At 41.6% G+C, this 23,691-nt stretch overlaps 1 protein-coding gene across 3 annotated transcripts; it reads right to left on the reverse strand.

Moving 5' to 3' along the window:
- Positions 1-398: 398 nt before the first annotated feature.
- On the reverse strand, positions 399-23,281 carry LOC142072570 (uncharacterized). 3 transcript variants are annotated; one of them, XM_075129815.1, is made up of 4 exons: positions 18,089-23,281; positions 17,360-17,447; positions 2,178-2,293; positions 399-851 (listed from the first exon to the last, which is right to left on the reverse strand). In XM_075129815.1, the coding sequence occupies exon 1, from the start codon at positions 23,014-23,016 to the stop codon at positions 18,472-18,474; it is 4,545 nt and encodes a 1,514-aa protein (XP_074985916.1). In that variant the 5' UTR covers positions 23,017-23,281; the 3' UTR covers positions 399-851; positions 2,178-2,293; positions 17,360-17,447; positions 18,089-18,471. The 3 variants fall into 3 exon arrangements, with proteins under 3 accessions (XP_074985916.1, XP_074985918.1, XP_074985917.1); XM_075129817.1 differs by lacking the exons at positions 399-851; positions 2,178-2,293 and adding an exon at positions 12,274-12,324; XM_075129816.1 differs by lacking the exons at positions 399-851; positions 2,178-2,293 and adding an exon at positions 14,091-14,177.
- Positions 23,282-23,691: the final 410 nt, after the last annotated feature.

Raw genomic sequence — 23,691 nt, forward strand, 5'->3', positions numbered from 1 at the left:
CTAATCATTTTATAAAAAGAAAAGGAGTATTTGTGGCACCTTAGTTACAGTGTGTATGGTAACACCCATTGTTTCATTTTCTCTGTGTATATAAAATCTCCCCACTATATTTTCCACTGTATGCATCCAATGAAGTGAGCTGTAGCTCATGAAAACTTACACTCTAATAAATTTGTTAGTCTCTAAAGTGCCACAAGTACTCCTTTTCTTTTTACAGATACAGACTCACATGGCTGCTACTCTGAAACTAATTATTTTATGTTGCCCTTTTCCTGGACCTTTCCTCTTTCTCTTATCGTATATTAACACAGTTATTGACTATATAACAACTTAATTTAAACTGATTAACCATATTGCAGAAGATTAACAGTAAAAGAGTTATGAGTACTCAATGATAATGAAATGAAAATGTCTTTAATAATCAATTGATATTTAAAGTAATGTTGAGTGGCTATCCTAACAAATCTACCATTTATATTTAGTAGTATAAAATTGCGTGTGAAATCAATGCCATTTGTTATTAAAACCAAAAAGATCAACCATATTCTATAGCTCAGAGGAATGAAAACAGATATGCTTTTGAACCAGTATGTTCATCAGAGAGCAGAACACCATACTTAACAAGGAGAAATCCATGACTCCATTGAAGTCATCACTTCAGTGATTTCATCCAAGATATGTAAAAACTCCTTCTGTTCCTTTCTCACCTGACCCTCTTTCTTTTCTCCCTTTTTGTTGCTGTTGTTTTGGGTTCAGAATAAGAAAGCAGACTCTGCAGAACCCCAGGGTCAAGGAAAGAATCCAGAAGTTATGGTGGTTTTCCAGAACTCCTTTGCAATGGATCTAGAAGTCTAATAAGAAAAAGATTTGTGAAAATATTCGAAGATCAGTCCCTCAAAGTATTTCTGCAATTCTTCAACAAGTTCTTTCCAAAACCAGCACTTGTGAAGATTCATGAATATGAACAAAGAAAATTTAACTAAATTATTCAGATTCTCAACAAATATGTTTCTAATGAAGTTGAACTCATCTTTTACTGTACCTTGTGGATGCTTGACAATGCAACTATTAATGTCCTGACTAGCTTCCATGAGGCCCCAAAATTAAGGAACCCTTATTTAGTGGCTATTTTTGAAAAGTTTGGCCTTATCTTTTCTGTGCCTCAACTTCCAGATCTCTAAAAATATGATACTATCATGTGTTGTGAAGTTTATTCATAAGCAGCTGTAAAGTGATTTGCTATCCTTGGATGGGAGGATCTATAGAAGTGTTAAGTATTATTATTTGATCACAAAGTGTCAAACACCTTGTTACTGTTATTAAATAACAATAATAATGGAAACAAATTTCATTTTCCTTCTACATTCCATGATTCTGCCCATGCTTAGAAACAATAGTGCAGCAAAGCAATCAGAAAGTCTATTTTAATGAGATTTTCCCACCAGTTTTACAGATTAAGTGAATTTGGATTCAGAGTCCAATCATGTGTGATGCTGAGCTCTTTCTGTAAAGTCATGAGTACCATCAATGCAAAGCTCAACCTTGCAGAAATTAGGGCCAACATTTCAAAAGTGGCCAGTGATGTTGGGTCTCTCACTGTTTTGGGTGCCCAACATGAAACATTTTAACTCTGATTTGTAAAGGAGGGTAATACAATTAATGCCAATCAGCATGGGTTTATGGAAAATAGATCCTGTCAAACTAACTTGATATTTCTGATATAATATACTTAGGCTTCTGTAAGGCATTTGACTTGGTACCACTTGGTATTTTGATTAAAAACTAAGTAAGATATAAAGTTAACATGGTACACATTAAATGGATTAAAAGCTGGCTGACTGATAGATCTCAAAATGTAATTGTACAACAAATTGAATCATCAAAATGTGGGTGTTTCTCTAGTGGGGTCCCACAAGGATTGCTTCTCGACCGTGCACTATTTAATCTTTTGTAAATAATGACCTGGAAGAAAACACAAAATTACCACTGATAAAGTTTGCAGTTGATACACACACAAAAAAGGGTGGGGGAGTGTGATAAATAATGAAGCGGGCAGATCACTGATTCAGAGTTATCTGGATTGCTTGAAAAACTGGGTGCAAACAAACAAAAGGTGCTTTAATATGGCTAAATGTAAATGTATACATCTAGGAACAAAAAATATAGGTCATACTTACATAATGGAGGACACTATCCTGAAAAGTAGTGACTGAAAAAAGATGTGTGGGTCATGATGGATAATAAGTTGAACAGGAGCTCCAGTGTGACACTGGCCAAAATGACGAATGTGATCCTTGAATACATAAAAGGGGGAATCTTAAATAGGAGTTGAGAGGTTATTTTATATCTGTATTTGGCACTGGTGTGACAACTGCTGGAATTCTGTGTCTAGTTCTGGTGTCCACAATTTAAGAAGGGTGTTGATAAATTGTAGAGGGTCTAGAGAAGAGCCACGAGAATGAGTAAAGAATTAGTGATAGACTCAAGGAGCTCAATCTATTTATCTTAACAAAGATGGTTAAGGGGTGACTTGATCACACTCTATAAATATGTACCTGGGGAACAGATATTTAATAATGGGTTCTTCAATCTGGCAGATAAAAGGATCCAATGGCTGGAAATTGAGGCTAGGCACCCTCCGAGTGGAAATAAGCGCTTCTTCCTGCCCTCAGTCATAGTAATTAACCATTGGAACAATTTAGCAACGATTTTTGTGGATTTTCCATCACTGACAATTTTTAAATCAAGATTGGATATTCTTCTAAAACAGGGATCGACAACGTTTGGCATGCAGCCCGCCAGGGTAAGCCCCCGGTGGGCCAGGCTGGTTTGTTTACCTGCTGCATCTGCAGGTTCGGCCGATCACAGCTCCCACTGGCCACTGTTCGCTGCTCTGGGCCAATGGGGGCTGCGGGAAGCAGCGCGGGCTGAGGGGTGTGCTGTCCACCGCTTTCAGCAGCCCCCATTGGCCTGGAGCAGCAAGCCGTGGCCAGTGGGAGCTGCAATTGGCCGAACCTGTGAATGCGGCAGGTAAACAAACTGGCTCGGCCTGCCAGGGGGCTTACCCTGGTGGGCCACGGGCCAAACTTTGCCGATCCCTGTTCTAAAAGATCTGCTCTAGGAATTGTTTTGGAGAAGTCTGTGGCCTGTGTTATATAGGATACCAGACCAGATGATCACCATGGTCCCTTCTGGCCTTTGACTATATAAATCTATCAGTATTCATAGATTCTATTAATTTCACTTGGAGTTATGGATGCTCAACACCTCTGAATGTCAGGTCCAAGGATCTTAAGTCCACCCCCCACACACACAAATCTATTTTTCCCTTTTGCCTCTTTACAGACAGAGAGATTTTAAAAAATCCTCATAATCCTGCACTTCTAGCTCTTTTTCAGGTTACAGAGTATTTACAGAGTAAATAAATGTGTTAGTCTCTAAGGTGCCACAAGTCCTCCTCTTCTTTTTGCAGATACAGACTAACACGGCTGCTACTCTGAAACAGAGTATTGATTGGATACCAGTGAAAAGTTAGTCAGTTTGTTTTATTTTATTGGGTACCAACACCAAGATACGACCATTTTATAGGCACAGTCAAGCAAAAGTACAATCTTTCCTTCATGTCTGGACAAATAAAATAAACTTCCAATCAAGCAATATAAACATCACTGTCCTGATAGAGTAGTTAGCAGGAAGGATGTGAATCAAGTTTATAAAGTTAGGCATTCCTTCCTGACACCCTCACTAATTCAAACAGATTCACCTAGGCATGTGAAACTGAGCTTCGGTTGCACACATTTTGTTGCCTACTATCTTAAGTAACCCTGATTACTTGTCCTGATTGTGAACCTTATATGTGAACTCCATGTTATTATTCAGTAATGTTTTTGGTAGTTTGTTGCATCAAAGGTATATACACCTCAAACATAAAATAATTTGTGTAATGTAACAACACAAGGTTGATATGGCCCCTAAGCATAGTTCAGAAATTAAAGTTTGCTATGTTATTGCTGAATATCTATTCCTTTTCTGTATTAATTTAAAGGAAGATTTTCAAAGACACAAATGACAGTTAAGTGGCTAACTCTCACTGAGTGTAAGTGGGAGTTCGGTGCCTAACACCAATTTGTTCCATGGAAAATCTCACGCTTAAAGTATACTTTTCAATGTCTGTATATTCTTGGCTTTGTAGACAGTGGCACAATTCATTTTTTACACTTCAGTTCTGTCTATGTGAATCTATCTAAGCAGTGTTGTTTTATGTATTGCACTCCTCAAAAATGTATCAATACATTTTTTATTTTATTTTTTACAATTCTGCCTAGAGGTGTCAAACAAGATCAGGGCCCTATCACGTAAGATGTTATATAAGTACTGAATAAAATATATTCCCTACACCAAAAATATTTACATAGATAAGTCAGATAAAGTGTGGGAGAAAGGTGTGATTGTTATCTCTATTTCATGGATGGAAAACCAAGGCACAGAGACTATATGACTTGACCAAAGTCACATATAAGTCTCTGGCAGAGCTTGGCATTAAACCTAGATCTTCTAATTCCCCAACCAGTGCCAACCTTCCTCTGATCACCATGTACAAATATTTCAGTACTTTGCACATTTTATCCTAAACACACAAGATCCTATTTTGTCCCCATCACTAGTCTCAGAGAGGGAAATCTTTTGTGTATTTGTTTAATTGTGTGATTACTGAGGGAAAGTCAGATTGAGCAAATGTAATCTTTGCTTCTGTAGCTGTTCCACAGGCATGATTTGCATTCTGTTCTGAAGGCACTGAGGTCCATCCACGCTCGTTCTGATGGGATCCAGGACACAGCTCCATAGTCATGAGTCAAGGGCCAAGACAGCTCTGCCTCAGAACTCACTGGTCTCACTCTTGTGGGTGATAGTTGTTCCACAGTTCCAGTGGAACACAGTTGTCAAGAGTGGTCATGGAGCTAGAGTTAGGAGCAGGGCACTTGAATCAAATACTGTCCACAGCTTATGCTGCTAAGTAGCAGTTTCATCGGTATGGACCCAATCCTGGACTCATTAATCTAGCTTTACTGAGGCATAACTCTTCTTGAAGTCAAAAGTCACTAACTGATATAAATCTAGGACTGTAAGTGCAGCACTTACAGTGCTATACATGCCTATGTGCACTAAAATCACTGATCTCAAAAGTCTAGTGAAGACCTGCTGAATCAATGGCAAAGCACTCTCTGGTTGACCCCGGTACTCCAGTTCTCTGAGACAAGTAAGGGAAGTCGACCAGAGAGCATCTCCCATCAATGCAGCACAGTGAAAACACGGGAGTATGTCGACCTAAGCTACGTCAACTCCTTCTACGTTATTCACAAAACTGGAGTAGCGTAATTTAAGTTGACTTACCCTGGTAGAGTAAACAAGCCTTATATTGCTTATATTGACTGTAGCTGGCTTTCAGAAGTCATCCCACAGTGCCCCACACTAACAGTTCAATGGGTGCAAGCGCCCCTGGTGAGGATGTGCACTGCTGATGTAATTACTGTGGCAGCTGTATATCGACGTAACTTAAGTCTACAATTTTATAGCGTACACATGGCCTCACAATCCTTCCCCGGTTCCTTATCCTTGCTGTATAGAAAAGAGTTCCTTCACATATTTTCATGAAGGCCCTTCCACCTTCCTATGCACCCAACCAGCTACTCTGGCCAGTGAGGTGGGGTGAGGGGAGCCAGAACTCCCCACCCGCTTATACAATTAGCTCAGCCCTTTCTCTCACAGCTGAGGCAAGAGGGGGGTTATTCCCACTTACAGCCCTTATTGGGCTGTGCAGCAGAGTAACAATATGGCAATTAACCACTCTGCACCTAAGTTTACCCATCAGAATAAGGAAACACTGCCCCATAGGGGTGTGTGGGACTTGATTAATTTTTTGCAAAACAATAGTTGCGCCTCAGAGGAAAGGTGCTGCTTTTAATCTTTTTGCATCCTCCCCCAAAAAACATATTGTTGACAGGCGTACATATTTGGAGGTGCACTGGTTTCCCTGCCCTTTCCTTCCTCTTCCCTGCCCCCTTGACGATGCAGTTAGTGTTTCACTTTGTTATTTCTGACAGAGATGCCCAGACAGTGTGCAGTATTCGACTGTATAGATGTTCACTTGCAGATAAGAAAACCCAGTTTGCTATTTTGGTGATTCCACCACTCACTTTATAGCCTTTTCTTTTGAACTGATGTTATTGAGATGTTTTTATTTTTTATTTTTTTAATCTGCCGGGTTTTAGTGCAAAGTAAATATTCATGTTTTTAGGGGGGGGGAATCACTTGCATTTAATCACACTAAACAAGGGTTTTAGGCAATTTGTTCTGAAATTCCTCTAATTAAATCTTGCCCTCCAGGTAATGCTCTGATCTGATTTACCAGTGGGTATAAATTAAGGACATCATGTAATTAATCCTAAAACCACAAATGGAAGGAACAGCTGGGTGGCTCGGGGCGGGGGTAAGCAAATAAACAGCTCCCGTGTGGCATCTTAATATATATAAAGGGCCTCTTTTTCTAGGTGCACTGTGCAGAGACTGATGCTGTAGTTAATGTATAAGGGGATCTTATGTTTGAAATTGTCTTGCAGGATGGCACTTGGTATTTTGTTAAGACTCATCCTAGCACCTCTCTAGAAACTGACTCTGTTCAGGCTTGTTTTTGATTTACATCCATCTTATTTTTTGAGATATCAAAGTTTCAAACCATTGGCAAAAAATCAGCCTTCACTTATTAGCAATGACACCTCCATCAGCTCCTTGTGATCTACAGAGGCATCTCCAGTTCCTCCAGAGCATTAAAGATTCCCCCATATTCTGGCCCCCTTGTTTTCCTCTTATCTGATGGTGCCTTTCCAGGCCTGGGGCTTTAGGAAACAGACAATCTAGTTTTATAGTCCATATTATGATAGAATGGAGCTGGTTGGAAAAACTGGTAAAAAATAACTTTTTTCAATTTTTTTTTACTTCTTCAAAAATTAATAAATAAAAATCCCAACCAGCTCTCTGGTTGGATGAATAGCTCCCCAGAATATTAGCTGATTCCCCCCACCCTCATTGAAAGTCAAAATCTTAGCTAAAATCGGTCAAAAACCTAATTTCAGAAAATTTTGGCCAGTTGTAAAATAGATCATTTAAATAACTGCTCCTTCCTCTCTCAACTGCTCTCTCACACATACTCCAGCCATCATGCAGGGTTCCTCAGACCCTCTGCAGCTCATCAGATCAAAAAGGTATGACAATCACTCATCTAGTTTTGGATCTTTCAACTTTTCTCTAAACCTCCACTTCTAAGTGCAACACCATGTTTCCTATGTATTCTTATTGTCTTCTTTTCACATACCCTAACCACCTAATCATGGATTTCCTCAGCTTTTCTGCAATTAGGACCACCTTCATACTTCCCCTAATTCATTTGTTCTGAACATGGTATATCCTTCTAACTCCAAGCATCCATCTTAACTGGTGCCGTATAAGTGATTTATAATAATAATTTAATATAGTATAATTATGTAGCTGTGGTGTCCAATCTATGGCTTTTAAGGGTGACTGTGTTACAAAAAAAATGTATGTAAAGGTCTTCTGTTACTTGGCCTAACTGACCACAGGCCAGCGGGGAATTGCCAGAGCACAGCACATTCCAGCCAGTCTGTGATGTTGGTAAACTTGGTGCCAGCTCTTGGGTGCCTACCTAATGCTGTAGGTGTCAGCTAAGCACCTACAAATTGATAGCTGGAAACCAGACTAGCTCATCTAGTATGATGGTATTGCTCAAGATAGGTGTTAGACTTGTAAGGATATGTTTAGTGTTTATACTCTATAAAATGCTGGTAAGTTGCTACATGCATTCATCTGACTTGTCACGTCCGTACCCATGCTATGAGGTAATATGTAAATTTTGCTTTACTGTAAAAATCCCTGCTTTGAACTTGTGAACTCAGGCAGGAGTGGCTCACCCCACCCATCAAGGAGGACTATCAAAACTAAATAGGCTATTGTGAAACACCATGATAAAAACAGTTTGCTATCTGCCCTTACACATATTACGTGCAGAAGGGCTCATCCTATCAGTATGTATTCTGAAAAAGGGAAATAAAGATAGCTGACATGAACTTTTTTTTCTCTCTTTGTTGTTTGGACTCTCACAGAGCTGGAGACAGGAAACAAAAGCAGAGATCCCCAGAGTCAACCTGGGTTAGCCCTAAAAGACATTTAATTTTGACAGATCAGTACATCTGTCACCTTTTGGAACCACAGACCATAACTAATTTATATATATTGTAACTCATAATTTATATATATTTATATATATAGTAACTCATTTTATATATATATATATATATATATATATATATATATATATATATATATATAATGAGTTACAATCCGTGGTTCCAAAAAGTGACAGAGATGTAGCCTGCTTTAACCTGTAAATAACGTCTTATTTTTTTTTCCTAGTTAATTAATCTTTAACTTAGTTGACTATAGCATTGGCTACAAATGTTGTCTTTGGTGTGAGATCTAAAGTACAAATTGACCTGGGATAAGTGACTGGTCTCTTGCCACTCGGAGCAACCTCAATATTTTTTGATCTTTGGTGTAAGTGACCATTTATCACTAAGTCCAATTTGCCTGAGTGGCAAGATAGACTGGAGTGCCTCAGGGGACTGTCTGTGACTCTATGGTAAGATTGTTGTAGTACTTCAGGAGTTCACATTGGTTACTGGGTTGGTGAAATGTAATTACAGAACATACCACCGCTTTGGGGTGTTGGACCTGAGGTTGGCACTCATGGTCGTCAGCCATTCCAGACGGTGTGACACACTTAACTACAGCAGGGACTTCAGGAAAGAAAATGTAGGAGTTGGTTACATTGGATCTTCAGCCAATCATAGGCCTCCAAAATCCCAAATAAGGGACTTGTGGGTTGTTTCTACTCCATTTGTGCTGCCTGAGTGTACTGATTGTGACCTCTTGACCTTTCTAAAAATATGTTCAGCTCTCAGGCTAAAATAATTGGACACCACTGCTATATGTGGTGATATAATAGTGAAAGGCAGCAAGGCCAAGGCCATAGTTAAGAGTCCATCACATTTTTCAGTTAAATGGGTGTATTATAATATATGTGTTTACATATTTGAGAGGCAAAGAATGTGATTTATGATTCTACCAGCATCACATTCAAGATCCTCATCCTCACCTATAACAGTCTGCATAATATTACCCATCTCCACTGGGACAGTGTAGTAGGGAGTAAATATTGTATCTGTATCCATTTGGGATGGACGAATTACTCACCAGTGGCAAGGCCCTAATTAAGTGATTCAATATACCCTTTATACTATAATACACCATACTATAGCCCATACAAGGCCATATTTTACCCCAAAAAATGTATTTTAGAAAAGCTTTGGAGAGTTCTAACAAAAAATGTTATTGGTGCTATTTTTCCTGTTCCGTCCACTATAAATCTAGAATCTCATAGTACCCAAAGCGAACAGTAGAGTCCACAGAGAAAGAGGAAAAAAATAGTATTACATTTTGGAAATCTCTAAAACTGACCTGAAATAAATTTTCTATAAACCGTGATGTTTCACTTGTAAGGCCCTTCCTGTGCTGAGATGCGAGTGCACAGATCCAAATAAAAATACCACACCTCAACCCCAATGGAGTGTTTGGGTTGATAGTCTATTTTAGAGCCAGTTGGGAAATATTTTGCTCCCCCATTAAATAAATAAGTAAATAAACATATTAAATAAGCATTTGTTGAAAAACCAAAAATAAAATAAATAAAGAAATAAAAATTCAGCCGGCTGGGCAAAAATAAATAAATAAAATAAAATGTTATACTGAGACATTTTAGCCACCTAAGCTTTTTTTTTTTTTTGGTTGCTGTAACCAATAAAATAAAACAAATAAAATGGAAAAAAAAATCGGTTTTCATGATTTTGAGTTTTTTTGACAGAAAACACAGAACTCTTAATTGAAAATGGATTTTCCAAAAAATTTCCAGTTTGACACCAAAAAATTAATTTTTCATTTAAATAAATGGTTTGAATGTAAAACACTGACCAGCTCTAATCCTGTTTTAGATACTGATCTGAATTTTATTTTAAAGGGCTCTTACTCCAAATCTGCATCAGAACAAATCATTGGCTTTTTCAGTAGTCTCTAGTTATACCCAAATTTCACAGCTCAACCTTAAATCTAATTTTATGTAGTCCCAAAAGAAATGGAAATTGAATAACTACATCCTGTTTAACTGATGTCTCTGAACTCATCGAACTGCCTTCAGCTAAACATGCTCACCATTTCCTTAGGGTGTACAGGGTGACAACTATACAGAACTATTAATTATTGTGACTGTACAGCAGCTCCATCGCCACAGAGAGATGGTATTGGATGTTGAATAGTAAAATTGATAGGTGTATTGTAAATTAATTTTTTTTAGCCAACTGCTCCTTCAGTGTAGGATCTTGAATTCATAGGACAGCAAAAGAAGGCCCATTTCCCCTTTAAGGGGTAGGCTTCATTGATTATAAGCAGTGCCTCTCTTTAAAAACAAAAAAAATCAGTCTATACATATGCTGAGGAACACGTTAGTAAATCTTAGTGTCCACATAGACAGTACCAAAGATGCAGTTATACTACTGAAGGTTTCAACAACATAGTCAAGGACTTAATCATAGTAACCTTCTTGCTATTTGAAACTCATTATTTCTGGTGTTTCTTTTACTTTCCACATACCCACGTGTATCGTGATCATTTGACTACTGAACATGGACCAAATCCAAATGCTAGCTCCCATGGCTCAGGATATGTCTGCATCTACTTATACTGACCAAAGGGCTATTGATTTTAAGGGTGAGGCTGGAAGTGTTTTCTTTGATGTTTTAAAGGCAGGAAAGAATTTAAAACCTTTTGTTGTGCCACTAATCTGCAGGCAAAAATATTACAGTTTTTGGAATGTTAGCTGAAGCCAATTATAATGTGGCTGACCAATGTGACTGATTTGCCTTGATACTCAGATAACTATTACAGTGATAGATGGCCCAAAGTGTGGGGTTCAGAACTGAATCTTTGTTCAAATTCCCCAAATTTCTATCTTAGTTTCTTATTTGGCCTTCATTATTGCAGTATTTGAGCACAGCATAATCTTTAAGATAATTAACCTCAAAACACCCTGTGTTGTACGGAAGTACTATGATACCCATTTTACAGATGGGAAACAGGCACAGATGAGCTAAGTGACTTGCCTTTTGTCACACAGGAAGTCTGTGGCAGAGCAAGGAATTTCAATTCCATGTCTCCCAAGCCCTAGGACAGCCTTCCTGTATTTTAGGGATTTGGGCGTAAGTGTTCTAATTGGGTCCATTATCAGTATTGAGGCCAGTTGTGTTGCTTGGCTTCAGATCTGGACCTAGACCCAGACTTTCTCCAAGTCTGTGGAAGTCTGAATCTGGTGCTTTCATCCAGCCTCATATCTAATGATGCATTGGACATTTTACATGTCCAACTTTGGGGATGGCACTCTTTCCATGGATCTACCTATAAGGATCTTTATACAGCAACCAAAAAGGGCCCCAAATGGATCATTAGACCTGGATTCCAACTATAGGTGCTGGAACTAGGGGTGCTGGGGGTGCTGCTGTACCCCCAGGCTGGAAGTGATTTCCATCATATACAGGGTTTACAGTTTGGTTCAATGGTTCTCAGCACCCCCACTATACAAATTGTTCCAGTAATGTAAGTATATAATTAAATTTAGTCTCATTTTGTTCACTGTTGTGTCAAGAACATAAAAAGGATTTTAAAAACCAGATTAGAGATCACCAAATTTCCAATTAGAACTGTGGGTGATTTATGTAAATTTCTCTACAAAATCCACCACAAACAACTTTGCCATTTAATTTAGGAGAAATTTGCTTGACAAAGCCCTGGCTGGGATGATTTAACTGGGAATTGGTCCTGCTTCGAGCAGGGGGTTGGACTAGATGACCTTCTGGGGTCCCTTCCAACCCTGATATTCTATGATTCTATGCCCTTCTTTAATTTTACCTTTGCATGAAATTTAAGAAATTACTATTTTTGCATTGAGACTGAAGATCATAGCTCAAGTGTTAGATTAGGTGCATGGTGTTTTTCTGTTTCCTGACAGGATAAATTAATTCTTAGATTCAGATTATTGGTCCAATTTTTTTCAATTATGAATTAACAATGTACTTACTGCAATATTCACTTAAAGTGTGTTGTTTTCATGAACATTCTTGCCAGTAAACTTGTTCAATAAAATATTCACTAAAAGCAAACATCAAACTGGTGTTAAAATAGTTGAAGCAATAAAAAAAAATGGACTGAACCTTATTTGAATATTTTTTGCAATGTTTGCCTGCAAAAGACCATGCAAATATCCATCCTCTCAACTGTATTAAATGGTTATTGTCTTAAATTTGACCCTTTATCACTTTGAAACTTTTTATAAACAGTCCAGACACTAAACATGCTCTGCTGACTGGAAGATTTATTCTGGAGGATTTATTTTTTTTCCTGTTGAATGGCCAGGGCTTTTCTATCTCCTCTCAAGCACCAAAGATGGTGTTTGAGAAGAAAAAGACTAAGAAGAAACAGAAAGTCAGCAGTTTTGTAAAGTAAATATTAAAATATTAACAGAAGGAAACCTCCATTCATAAATGAATAACACAAGTGTTCAGCTGAATACCGGAGAAAGCTTTTAGAGGCACAAACAAATAAGGGAAAACACTCTAGGGATCAAACAGAATATCCTTATTAGGAAGGATTTTAAAGTAGCATATAGTCCCTTCTTTCAAGATGGGATTTAATGAAAAAACTCAGAGATGAGCAAATATAACATAGCAATAATAAAAAAAAAGAAAGTAAATAATAACGACAAATCTCTTTATCACTGCAATGGGACTGTGGAGGGGGACTGCTGGACTGCTTGCATAGTGGGGCCTCTACTACTGTTCTCTGCATGAGTCCTGAATAATAGAGAGAGCGGACAGAGCAACGGGACTTACAGGTACATAGTAACATCCTGTACTAGTGGTATACGTGGGCTGGGACTATTTATCCACTACATAATCCCTTCCCAGGTTTTAAACAAGGGTCTATCAGCATCTAGCAGCTTGAATAAACATTTCTTCTTTGTATTTAGTCTAACCACATCTTTCCTTCTTTATTATGAAGCACACTACACCCACATTCTGGCCAGGCCTTTTCCCTCACACTTCACCTGTGAAATACTAGGGCTTTACATGGGTGGAGAGAAATTTGCCCTCAAATGCTAGAAAGGGTAAAACTGGAAAAAAAAATGTCTATAGACTAGACTTTCAGCCCATGTAAGCTAGCTTTACTCCTTTGACTTCAATGGATCTAAGATGATTTACACTGGCTAAGGATCTAGTCCTACATCTGCCCAGCAGAAGGTGAGTCTTGCTCCATTCCAAGTGAATGGCAAGATTTCTGTTCATACTTTTTCCTTTAATGGACAAATATCTTGCCATATTGTAAAGAAATGGGACAGTTTAGGCTAAAACCTGCCTTCATGGTGCAGGAGGGCAGAATAGCTGATTATTATGGTCCCTTTTGGCCTCAAAATTTATTATTTTATGAATGATGACAATGATGACAACTTCATGTTTTACCAGAAGAGCAAACATATATATAAAAAAAATCAGAACTGATGGGTGTAAAAAATACATTAGTGATGAATGAACCACAAATGTTTCAAAGGTTCAATGTGGAGCAAATAAGTAAGCCATAGTTTGGCTGTTTATCTAAACTTTAGCTGAACTAGTCACAACTCTTGACCCTATAAAATCAGGCTAAATGCACAGGGAACAATCTCCTTTGTGAGATCTTAGTACTTACTGGTCATGTATAAAGTACCAAAAGAACAGACTTTCTCTGGGTGTTCTTCTGTCTCTTCTGGTCCCAGCTGGAACTGGGAACCACAGAGACATGTATAATGTTTTTGTTTAGAAGCTTTATTGGCTTGTGAAATATGTGTATAGAAATACAAAATAAAATAGATACATAGAGGGGAAAAAAGAGATGCCCAGGTATGAGATGATCCAAGAAGCCATCCATAACATGTGCCCAGACATCGTGATGATAGGCAGTTTAGACTCCTATAGATAGAAATAATCTAGTGACACTGAACAAGAATAAAAAAGAATCACTATAAAACAGTGAGATACATGACATTTTTCTTTGGTGCTATACCTTAATATCAGTCTACCTATCGATTCAGAAGAAGGTAAGTCCCAACACCAGCCAGTTCTGTGTTGGGGGAAATCTCTTCTCTATCCCTGCTACACTGCTGACAAGCTCATGCCCTGTAGCATCAGAACCGATTATCCTTAAAGCCTCGCTAAAGCAGGACACACACACGCAAATAATCCTGTAGTTCTGCCTGAGAAGTTAAGGTGACACACTAGGTATCCATTTGGGTTACTATGTGCAGGTCTGAATCCCACAGGCTACATATTGCCTCTCTTCTTCAGTTATATTTTAAATGGCTATGAACTTCCCCCTGCTGATGCCACAATATGGTCTCTGACAACAGATATTCTGATAGAGTCTCATATGATGTTGCTTTCTCAGCAAGATGGAAACTGTCCAGCAGCTTGTTACAAAATGCTGATTTCTATTAAAAACACTTTATTTACAAATGCCATTTAAAAGCCTTTGTCTAGCCAAGAAATCCTTTGCCTATCAGTGCAGGAATGCCGCTGTGCACAAAATGGGGGAAAGCTTTCACTTCAAGCTTATTGATTTTTTTTTAAAGCTTGTATAAACTTGTACCTTATAGAGGTGTGAAAAGTCAGTAACATGATGTAATGGTAATGGTTTGACATTTTCCTCAGATTTTTCCTTGTAAAATGGAGCAGTGCTGACTAAAGGAATGTTCTGAACAGATGTTGAAGTCAAGCAACATTGGTATTACTAGATTTTAAAGTACAGTAAGTCTTTGAACCTTTTTAAGAGTGCGTGTTTTTCAGAGCCCAGTGCTTATAGACAATATTTATTTCATGTTACAATGAGCGCATTTATAGCGCTGTATGTGTGCATACAGCTCAGTGACTTCAGAGTTCAGTAAGGCATGGATAAAGCTGCCTCACTGAGCTGTAGGGATGCTGTTTGCCTTTCAGTAATTTCTTCTTCGTTAAATAAGCAGAACAAACTATGCAAGTAAACAAGAAAGACGATAATGTTTCATTATTTGAAAGGTAGACTCACCTTGCACCGAATCAAAGACAATTCCCAGAAGTAAACATTTTATTACAGACATCCAAACAGGGTCTTTAAAGGATTTCCTTAGCTTTTTAAAGGGACATGAAGAATATATTTATGGGTGGATTGTTGTTGGCCTTTTCGCCCCCATTGTGCTAGCCACAAATGCAGTGCAAATACTTCCCCAAGCACAGGAAGTGCCCCCTGAAAATATCTTCTGGGGTGCCAGAGAAGAAGGATGGTCCAGTGTTTAGTGCCCTAGCGTAGAATGTGGGAGAGCTGGGTACAATTCCCTTCTGTGCTATAAGCTTCCTGTGTGACCTTGAGGAAGTCACTTAGCTTCTCTGTGCACCTTAGTTCCTCATCTGTAACATGGGAATAATGGCACTTCCCAGTCTCACCAAGTGCTTGTGGATAAATATATAAAAGATTGTGAGGCACTCAGATACAATGGTAATGGGGGCCATGTAAGTACCTGTGATTGACAGATAGGCCATCCATCACGGGCCAGGGAAGTAATGGGGCCATGCGCACACACAGACTGCAGAGCTGACAAGTTGTAGAGGCAAATGTATCTGCTCCCCACCCCCAAGGAATGATGCAAATGTCAGAGCTCCCTATGTAGCACAAACTTCCTAACACAGGACAGTAATTAACTGATCCATAAAATCAAGGTGATGTTTAAATATTAAACATTATTAAATATCAACTTTCCTAAAATGAAAAGGGCATTTGTCCGCATGAAGTTCCGCGTGACAGAGCTGATGGAAGAGAAGATCTGAGGATTGGAGATGCAGGTGGAGACTCTGGTTGAGTTTCGAAGGGGGGTTGAGTGGATGGTGAAGCAAAGACATGAGGAGGATGAAGGGAAAAGCTCAGACTTGCAGATGGAGGCAGGACCAAAGAACTCTGAGGAGATACTGCTGGGTGAGGAAAGTGGACAATGGAAGCATGTGACTAAGAGAACCAGGCAGAGGAAAAGACGGGCCAGTGAAAGAGAAATAGAGCTCAGGAACAGGTTTGCGGAGTTGGAAAATGAAGACGGGGCACAGCAGGTGGTCACTGAAGGTGAGAGGGCAAGGAAGAGCAGATAGTCCTATAGGAAGAGGGCAAAAGTCAATGGAGATAATACCAAATATGAGCCCCAGAAGGATACGGGATAGGTTGCAGAGGATTGCAAGGGACAATAGGAATAGAGAGGACTTGCAGCCAGATGGAACAGGGGATAGATTGGAGAATCGCACCATCGCCAGGAAAAGGCAGGTCTACGTGATTGGGGACTCATTACTGAGAAGAATAGACAGGCCTGTAACAAGAGCTGATCCAGAGAACAGAAGGATGTGTTGGTCTGTCAGGTCCTAAGATATGGGATGTGGACTTGAGGCTGAAGAGGATCCGAACAGGAGCAGGAAAGAATCCATTGATTATCCTTCATGGGGGAACAAATGGTATGGCCAGATTCTCACTGGAACATATCAAGGGAGACTATGCCATGCTGGGGAAGATGCTTAAGGAAATCAAGGCTCAGGTGATCTTCAGTGGGATTCTGCCTGTTCCTAGAGAAGGGCAACAAAGGTGTGACAAGATTATGATGCTCAAAAGATGTCTCAGGCAGTGGTGCTATAAGGAGGTCTTTGGGATGTATGGCCACTGGGAAGCATTCATGGACAGAGGACTGTTCTCTCGGGATGGACTTCACCTGAGTAAGGAGGGAAATAGACTTCTAGGACGGAGGATGGCACAACTGATCAAGAGAGCTTTAAACTAGGAATTCGGCGGAGATGTTTGGGAGATGTCCAGGTAATCTCCACACCAGATTTTCTCTTTGAGGGGGAAGAAAATGAAGTAAGAAAGGATACAGCCGTGGGTAGGAGAATGGACATAAGGCAGAAGGGCAGTGTATATACCAATCTAATAGGTAATATTGGCAGTAGAATGTCTGTGCCCAATCGGGTAAAGAATGTGAGCGAAGCCAAACAGCAAAAATTAAGATGTTTGTACACCAGTGATTTCCAAACTTGTTCTGCCGCTTGTGCAGGGAAAGCCCCTGGCGGGCCAGGCCGGTTTGTTTACCTACCGCATCCGCAGGTTCGGTCGATCGCAGCTTCTTGGATACTGTCAAGGTTCCTCCCCCACTCTGAACTCTAGGGTACAGATGTGGGGACCTGCATGAAAAAAAACCCCTAAGCTTATCTTTACCAGCTTAGGTCAAAACTTCCCCAAGGTACAAAATATTACACCCGTTATCCTTGGAATGGCCGCTACCACCACCAAACTAATACTGGTTACTGGGGAAGAGCTGTTTGGACGCGTCTTTCCCCCCAAAATACTTCCCCAAAACCTTGCACCCCACTTCCTGGACAAGGTTTGGTAAAAAGCCTCACCAATTTGCCTAGGTGACTACAGACCCAGACCCTTGGATCTTAAGAACAATGAACAATCCTCCCAACACTTGCACCCCCCCCCTCTCCTGGGAAATGTTGGATAAAAAGCCTCACCAATTTGCATAGGTGACCACAGACCCAAACCCTTGGATCTGAGAACAATGAAAAAGCATTCAGTTTTTTAAAAGAAGACTTTTAATAAAAAATAGCAGTAAATAGAAATAAAGAAATCCCCCCTGTAAAATCAGGATGGTAGATATCTTACAGGGTAATTAGATTCAAAACATAGAGAACCCCTCTAGGCAAAACCTTAAGTTACAAAAAAAGTACACAGACAGAAATAGTTATTCTATTCAGCACAATTCTTTTCTCAGCCATTTAAAGAAATCATAATCTAACACATACCTAGCTAGATTACTTACTAAAAGTTCTAAGACTCCATTCCTGTTCTGTCCCTGGCAAGAGCAGCACACAGACAGACCCTTTGTTCCTCTCCCTCCTCCCAGCTTTTTAAAGTATCTTGTCTCCTCATTGGTCATTTTGGTCAGGTGCCAGCGAGGTTACCTTTAGCTTCTTAACCCTTTACAGGTGAGAGGAGCTTTCCCCTGGCCAGGAGGGATTTCAAAGGGGTTTACCCTTCCCTTTATATTTATGACACGCCCCCCAAATCTCAGCTAGGGTGAAACACTGGCTGGGATTTCTTCCTGGAGCTCTAGGAAAACAGAGTTAATAAGACACATGCATCTCTAAATATACTACCAAGTACATAAAGACTAACAATATTTTCCACATCTCAAGGACGATTTTAACCAGTTGATTCTGGGAAACTTTCATGGGAGAGTGCATCAGCCACTTTGTTAGAAGCTCCTGAGATGTGTTGGATGTCGAAATCAAAATCTTGGAGAGCTAAACTCCACCGAAGAAGTTTTTTGTTAGTTTCCTTGACGGTGTGAAGCCACTTCAGTGCAACATGGTCGGTTTGCAGGTGGAAACGCCATCCCCAAACATATGGGCGTAGCTTTTCCAGAGCGTAGACAATGGCGTAACATTCTTTTTCAGTGACTGACCAGTTGCTTTCCCTCTCAGACAGTTTTTTGCTGAGAAACACTACAGGGTGGAATTCTTGATCAGGTCCTTTCTGCATTAAAACTGCTCCCACACCACGCTCGGACGCATCTGTGGTTACTAGGAACGGTTTGTCAAAGTCTGGGGCCCTTAGTACAGGGTCAGACATGAGTGTCGCTTTAAGCTTGTTAAAGGCCTTCTGACACTTTCCGGTCCACTGAACAGCATTTGGCTGTTTCTTTTTGGTTAGGTCTGTCAGTGGGGCAGCGATTTGGCTGTAGTGCGGTACAAATCGTCTGTAATAACCGGCCAAGCCTAAGAAGGATTGAACCTGTTTCTTTGACTTTGGGACAGGCCACTTTTGGATAGCATCCACTTTGGCCTGTAGGGGGCTGATAGTTCCTTGACCCACCTGGTGTCCAAGGTAAGTCACTCTGTTTAGGCCTATTTGACACTTCTTAGCCTTAACAGTTAGTCCTGCCTCCCTTATGCGCTCAAGGACTTTTTGTAGATGTTCCAGGTGGTCTGCCCAGGAATCCGAAAATATGGCCACATCGTCAAGGTAGGCGACTGCATATTCTCCTAATCCCGCTAGGAGACCATCTACAAGTCTTTGGAAAGTGGCGGGTGCATTTCGCAGCCCGAAAGGGAGTACATTAAATTCATACAGCCCGAGATGTGTGATGAAGGCTGACCTTTCCTTGGCAGATTCGTCTAGCGGTACCTGCCAGTACCCCTTGGTTAAGTCCAAGGTAGAGATGAACTGGGCCCGTCCCAGTTTCTCTAATAGTTCATCTGTGCGTGGCATGGGATAGTTGTCTGGGCGAGTTACAGCATTTAGCTTACGGTAGTCCACGCAAAAACGTATTTCCCCATCTGGTTTGGGAACTAGAACCACTGGAGATGCCCATGCACTTTCAGAGGGGCGGATTACACCCATCTGTAACATATCCTGGATCTCCCGTTCTATAGCAGTTTTAGCTTGAGGAGACACCCGGTAAGGTTGGACCCTAATTGGGTGAGCATTACCTGTGTCAATGGAGTGGTATGCCCGTTCAGTCAGTCCTGGGGTGGCTGAGAACGTTGGCGCGTAGCTAGTGCACAGCTCCTGGATCTGCTGTCGCTGCATACACCCAAGGGTCATGGAGAGGTTCACCTCTTCCACACCACCAGCACATTTCCCTTCGTAGTAAACACCTTCAGGCCACTCAGCGTCGTCTCCTCCCTGGGCTGTAAACTGACAAACCTTTAATTCTCTGGAATAAAAGGGCTTTAGAGAATTAATATGGTACACCTTAGGCTTTCGGTTGGAGGTGGGGAATGCTATGAGATAATTAACAGCTCCCAGGCGCTCCTGGACCGTGAATGGCCCTTCCCACGATGCTTCCATTTTATGGGCCTGGAGCGCCTTTAAGACCATGACCTGGTCTCCTACTTTGAAGGAACGCTCTCTGGCATGTTTATCATACCAGGCTTTTTGCTCTTTTTGAGCATCCTGTAAGTTTTCTCTAGCAAGGGCTAAAGAGGTTCGGAGGGTGTTCTGTAGGTTGGTTACAAAGTCCAGAATGTTAGTTCCTGGAGAAGGTGTAAATCCCTCCCATTGCTGCTTCACCAACTGCAATGGCCCCTTAACCTCACGGCCATATACAAGTTCAAATGGGGAAAACCCTAAACTGGGATGTGGTACAGCTCTGTAGGCAAAGAGCAACTGCTGCAACACTAGGTCCCAATCATTGGAGTGCTCATTTACGAATTTACGTATCATGGCCCCCAAAGTTCCATTAAACTTCTCCACCATGCCATTTGTTTGATGATGGTAAGGAGTGGCAACCAAGTGATTTACCCCATGAGCTTCCCAAAGGTTTTTCATAGTTCCTGCCAGGAAATTAGTCCCTGCATCGGTGAGGATGTCGGAGGGCCAACCTACCCTGGCAAAAATGTCTGCTAGTGCCTGGCACACACTTTTAGCCCTGGTGTTGCTTAGAGCTACTGCTTCCGGCCATCGGGTGGCAAAATCCATGAAAGTCAGTATGTACTGCTTTCCTCTGGGTGTCTTTTTCGGAAAAGGACCCAGAATATCCACAGCTACTCGCTGAAATGGAACTTCAATGATGGGGAGTGGCTGGAGAGGGGCTTTGACCTGGTCTTGGGGTTTTCCCACTCTTTGGCACACCTCACAAGACTGGACATAAGTAGAAACATCCTTGCCCATTCCCTCCCAGTGGAATGACCCCCCCAAACGGTCTTTGGTCCTGTTCACCCCAGCATGGCCACTAGGGTGATCATGGGCTAAGCTCAAGAGCTTGGCCCGGTATTTAGTTGGAACTACCAACTGTCTCTGAGGATGCCAGTCTTCCTGGTGTCCACCAGAAAGAGTTTCCTTGTATAAAAGTCCTCTTTCTACAACAAACCTGGATCGATTAGAAGAGCTGAGAGGCGGTGGGTTGCTCCGTGCCGCCGTCCAAGCTCTCTGGAGGCTTTCATCTGCTTCCTGTTCGGTCTGGAACTGTTCCCTTGATGCTGGAGACATCAGTTCCTCATGGGATTGTGGACCTAGGCTTGGTCCCTCTGGAAGCGATATAGGGCATGGAGCTGTTTCTGTTGACTGTGAACCGCTCTCCGCTGGTGCACTATGTTGGGATTCAGGCTCCGGCTGAGCCTCTTGGGTCGGGTTATCGGCTGCTGCCAGTTCAGGTTCGGTGGGGCCCTCTGGTGTTGAGGTTGCAAGTACTGGATTCAGTGCTGACACGGGGTCTGGTGTTGGTTGTTCGGCTGGTTCCGGTTCTGGGACTGGTTCCGTCTGGGTCTCTGGGACTGGATCCACTACTGCTGTTGCAGACATTGGCCTGGGGTCCAGGTCCATCACCTCTGACTGGGTCCTGATAGAAGTTTCTGGAACAGAGCTAGGCCTCACGGCTTGTTTAGCCTGGCTGCGGGTGACCATTCCCACCCTCTTGGCCTGCTTCACATGATTGGCCAAGTCTTCCCCCAACAGCATGGGGATGGGATAATCATCATAGACTGCAAAAGTCCACATTCCTGACCAGCCCTTGTACTGGACAGGCAACTTGGCTGTAGGCAAATTGAAAGAGTTGGACTTGAAGGGTTGAATCGTCACTTGGATCTCTGGGTTGATTAAATTGGGGTCCACTAAGGAAGCATGGATAGCTGACACTTGTGCTCCGGTGTCCCTCCACGCGGTGACCTTCTTCCCGCCCACACTCACAGTTTCCCTCCGCTCCAAGGGTATCTGGGAGGTATCTGGGCCTGTGGACCTCTGGTGTGATTCCGGTGCAATGAACTGTAATCTGTTGGGGTTCTTGGGGCAGTTGGCCCTTACATGCCCCAGCTCGTTACATTTAAAACATCGTCCAGCTGACGGGTCACTGGGGCGAGGAGGGCTGCTGGAGAACGGGGTGGTGGGACGATAAGGGGTCTGGAGGGCTCTTTGGGAGGTAGGTGGGGCTTTGGGCGGCCCCCGGTAATAGGGTGTGGTCTGGGGTGGTCCCTTCTGGTCTCCGCTCCAACTGCGACCAGTTTTCTTCTTCTCTGCCACCTCCATCCATCTGGCTCCAATCTCTCCTGCCTCAATTACAGTTTTGGGTTTCCCATCTAGGATGTATCTTTCTATTTCCTCAGGAACACCCTCTAAGAATTGTTCCATTTGCATTAGGAAGGGCAAATTTACTGGAGATTCAACACTTGCTCCTGATATCCAGGCATCCCAATGTTTCACAATGTGGTAGGCATGTCGGGTAAATGACATGTCTGGTTTCCACCTTAGGGCTCTGAACCTCCGACGAGACTGCTCGGGTGTTATCCCCATTCTGACTCTCGCCTTGGATTTAAACAGTTCATACTTGTTCATGTGTTCTTTAGGCATTTCAGCTGCCACCTCAGCTAAGGGTCCACTGAGCTGCGGCCTCAGCTCTACCATGTATTGGTCAGCAGAGATGTTGTACCCAAGGCAGGCCCTTTCGAAGTTTTCTAAGAAGGCCTCAGTATCATCACCTGCCTTGTAGGTGGGGAACTTTCTGGGATGGGAAGTGGTACCTGGAGAAGGATTGCTAGGGTTTGTTGGTATATTCTGCTGGGCCTTTATCCTCTCCATCTCCTCCACATGCTTCCTCTCTTTTTCCCTCTCCTCCTCCACATGCTTCCTTGCCTCCATTTCTTGTTCCTTCTTCAGCTGCATGAGTTCTATCTGTCTTTCATGTTCCCTTTGTCTTTCCTCAGCCTGAAATTTGGCTAATTCGAGCTGTAGTCGAGCCGCGGATTTTGCCATTCTAACCTCTCTGTTTTTACTAACTTTACACCCGAGGTTTAGAAATAAACAAACAAAACTTGGCTGTAAAATTTTGCTGTGCTGGAATAGAATACCTATTCTCTGATAGTGATTGTCAGCCTACAGAAAAAGACAATTCCCTTGTCTCTGCTCTGGGCCCAAATTAAAGCAAAAAACCTCCAACTGCTTGGAAACCTGCTTATCCAGCCCAAAGAAAAAGCAAATGGGTAGAACACACACCCCCTCTTTACTTTTAGGAAGAAAAGAAAAAAAAAAACCCTGGGTTGGAAGACTGTGAATTTCCCTGCAGGAGTTAAGTACCCTGCCTCCAGGCAAAGAAAACCTGCAATTCACAAGATAATCCCCTTTTGTCTCTGCTTGGCCACAAAGCAGAGAGAAACCAAGCTGCTTTCAGTTTCAAAGCTGCTTTCTGGACTTTCTTTCCAAAGAAAAAAAAATTTCCTTTTTAAAATCTGTATTTCTAGTTCAAAAAATCTCAACTGGATCTCAAATGATTTCAGGTTAATCCCACCGCTGCCACCATGTCAAGGTTCCTCCCCCACTCTGAACTCTAGGGTACAGATGTGGGGACCTGCATGAAAAAAAACCCCTAAGCTTATCTTTACCAGCTTAGGTCAAAACTTCCCCAAGGTACAAAATATTACACCCGTTATC

The sequence above is a fragment of the Caretta caretta genome, chromosome 6, assembly GCF_965140235.1.
Source record: "Caretta caretta isolate rCarCar2 chromosome 6, rCarCar1.hap1, whole genome shotgun sequence".
NCBI classification, from domain to species: domain Eukaryota; kingdom Metazoa; phylum Chordata; order Testudines; family Cheloniidae; genus Caretta; species Caretta caretta.

Coding starts and splice junctions, on each gene's coding strand:
- LOC142072570 (XM_075129815.1), bottom strand. CDS start 23,016: ATGGCAAAATCCGCGGCTCGACTACAGCTCGAATTAGCCAAATTTCAG.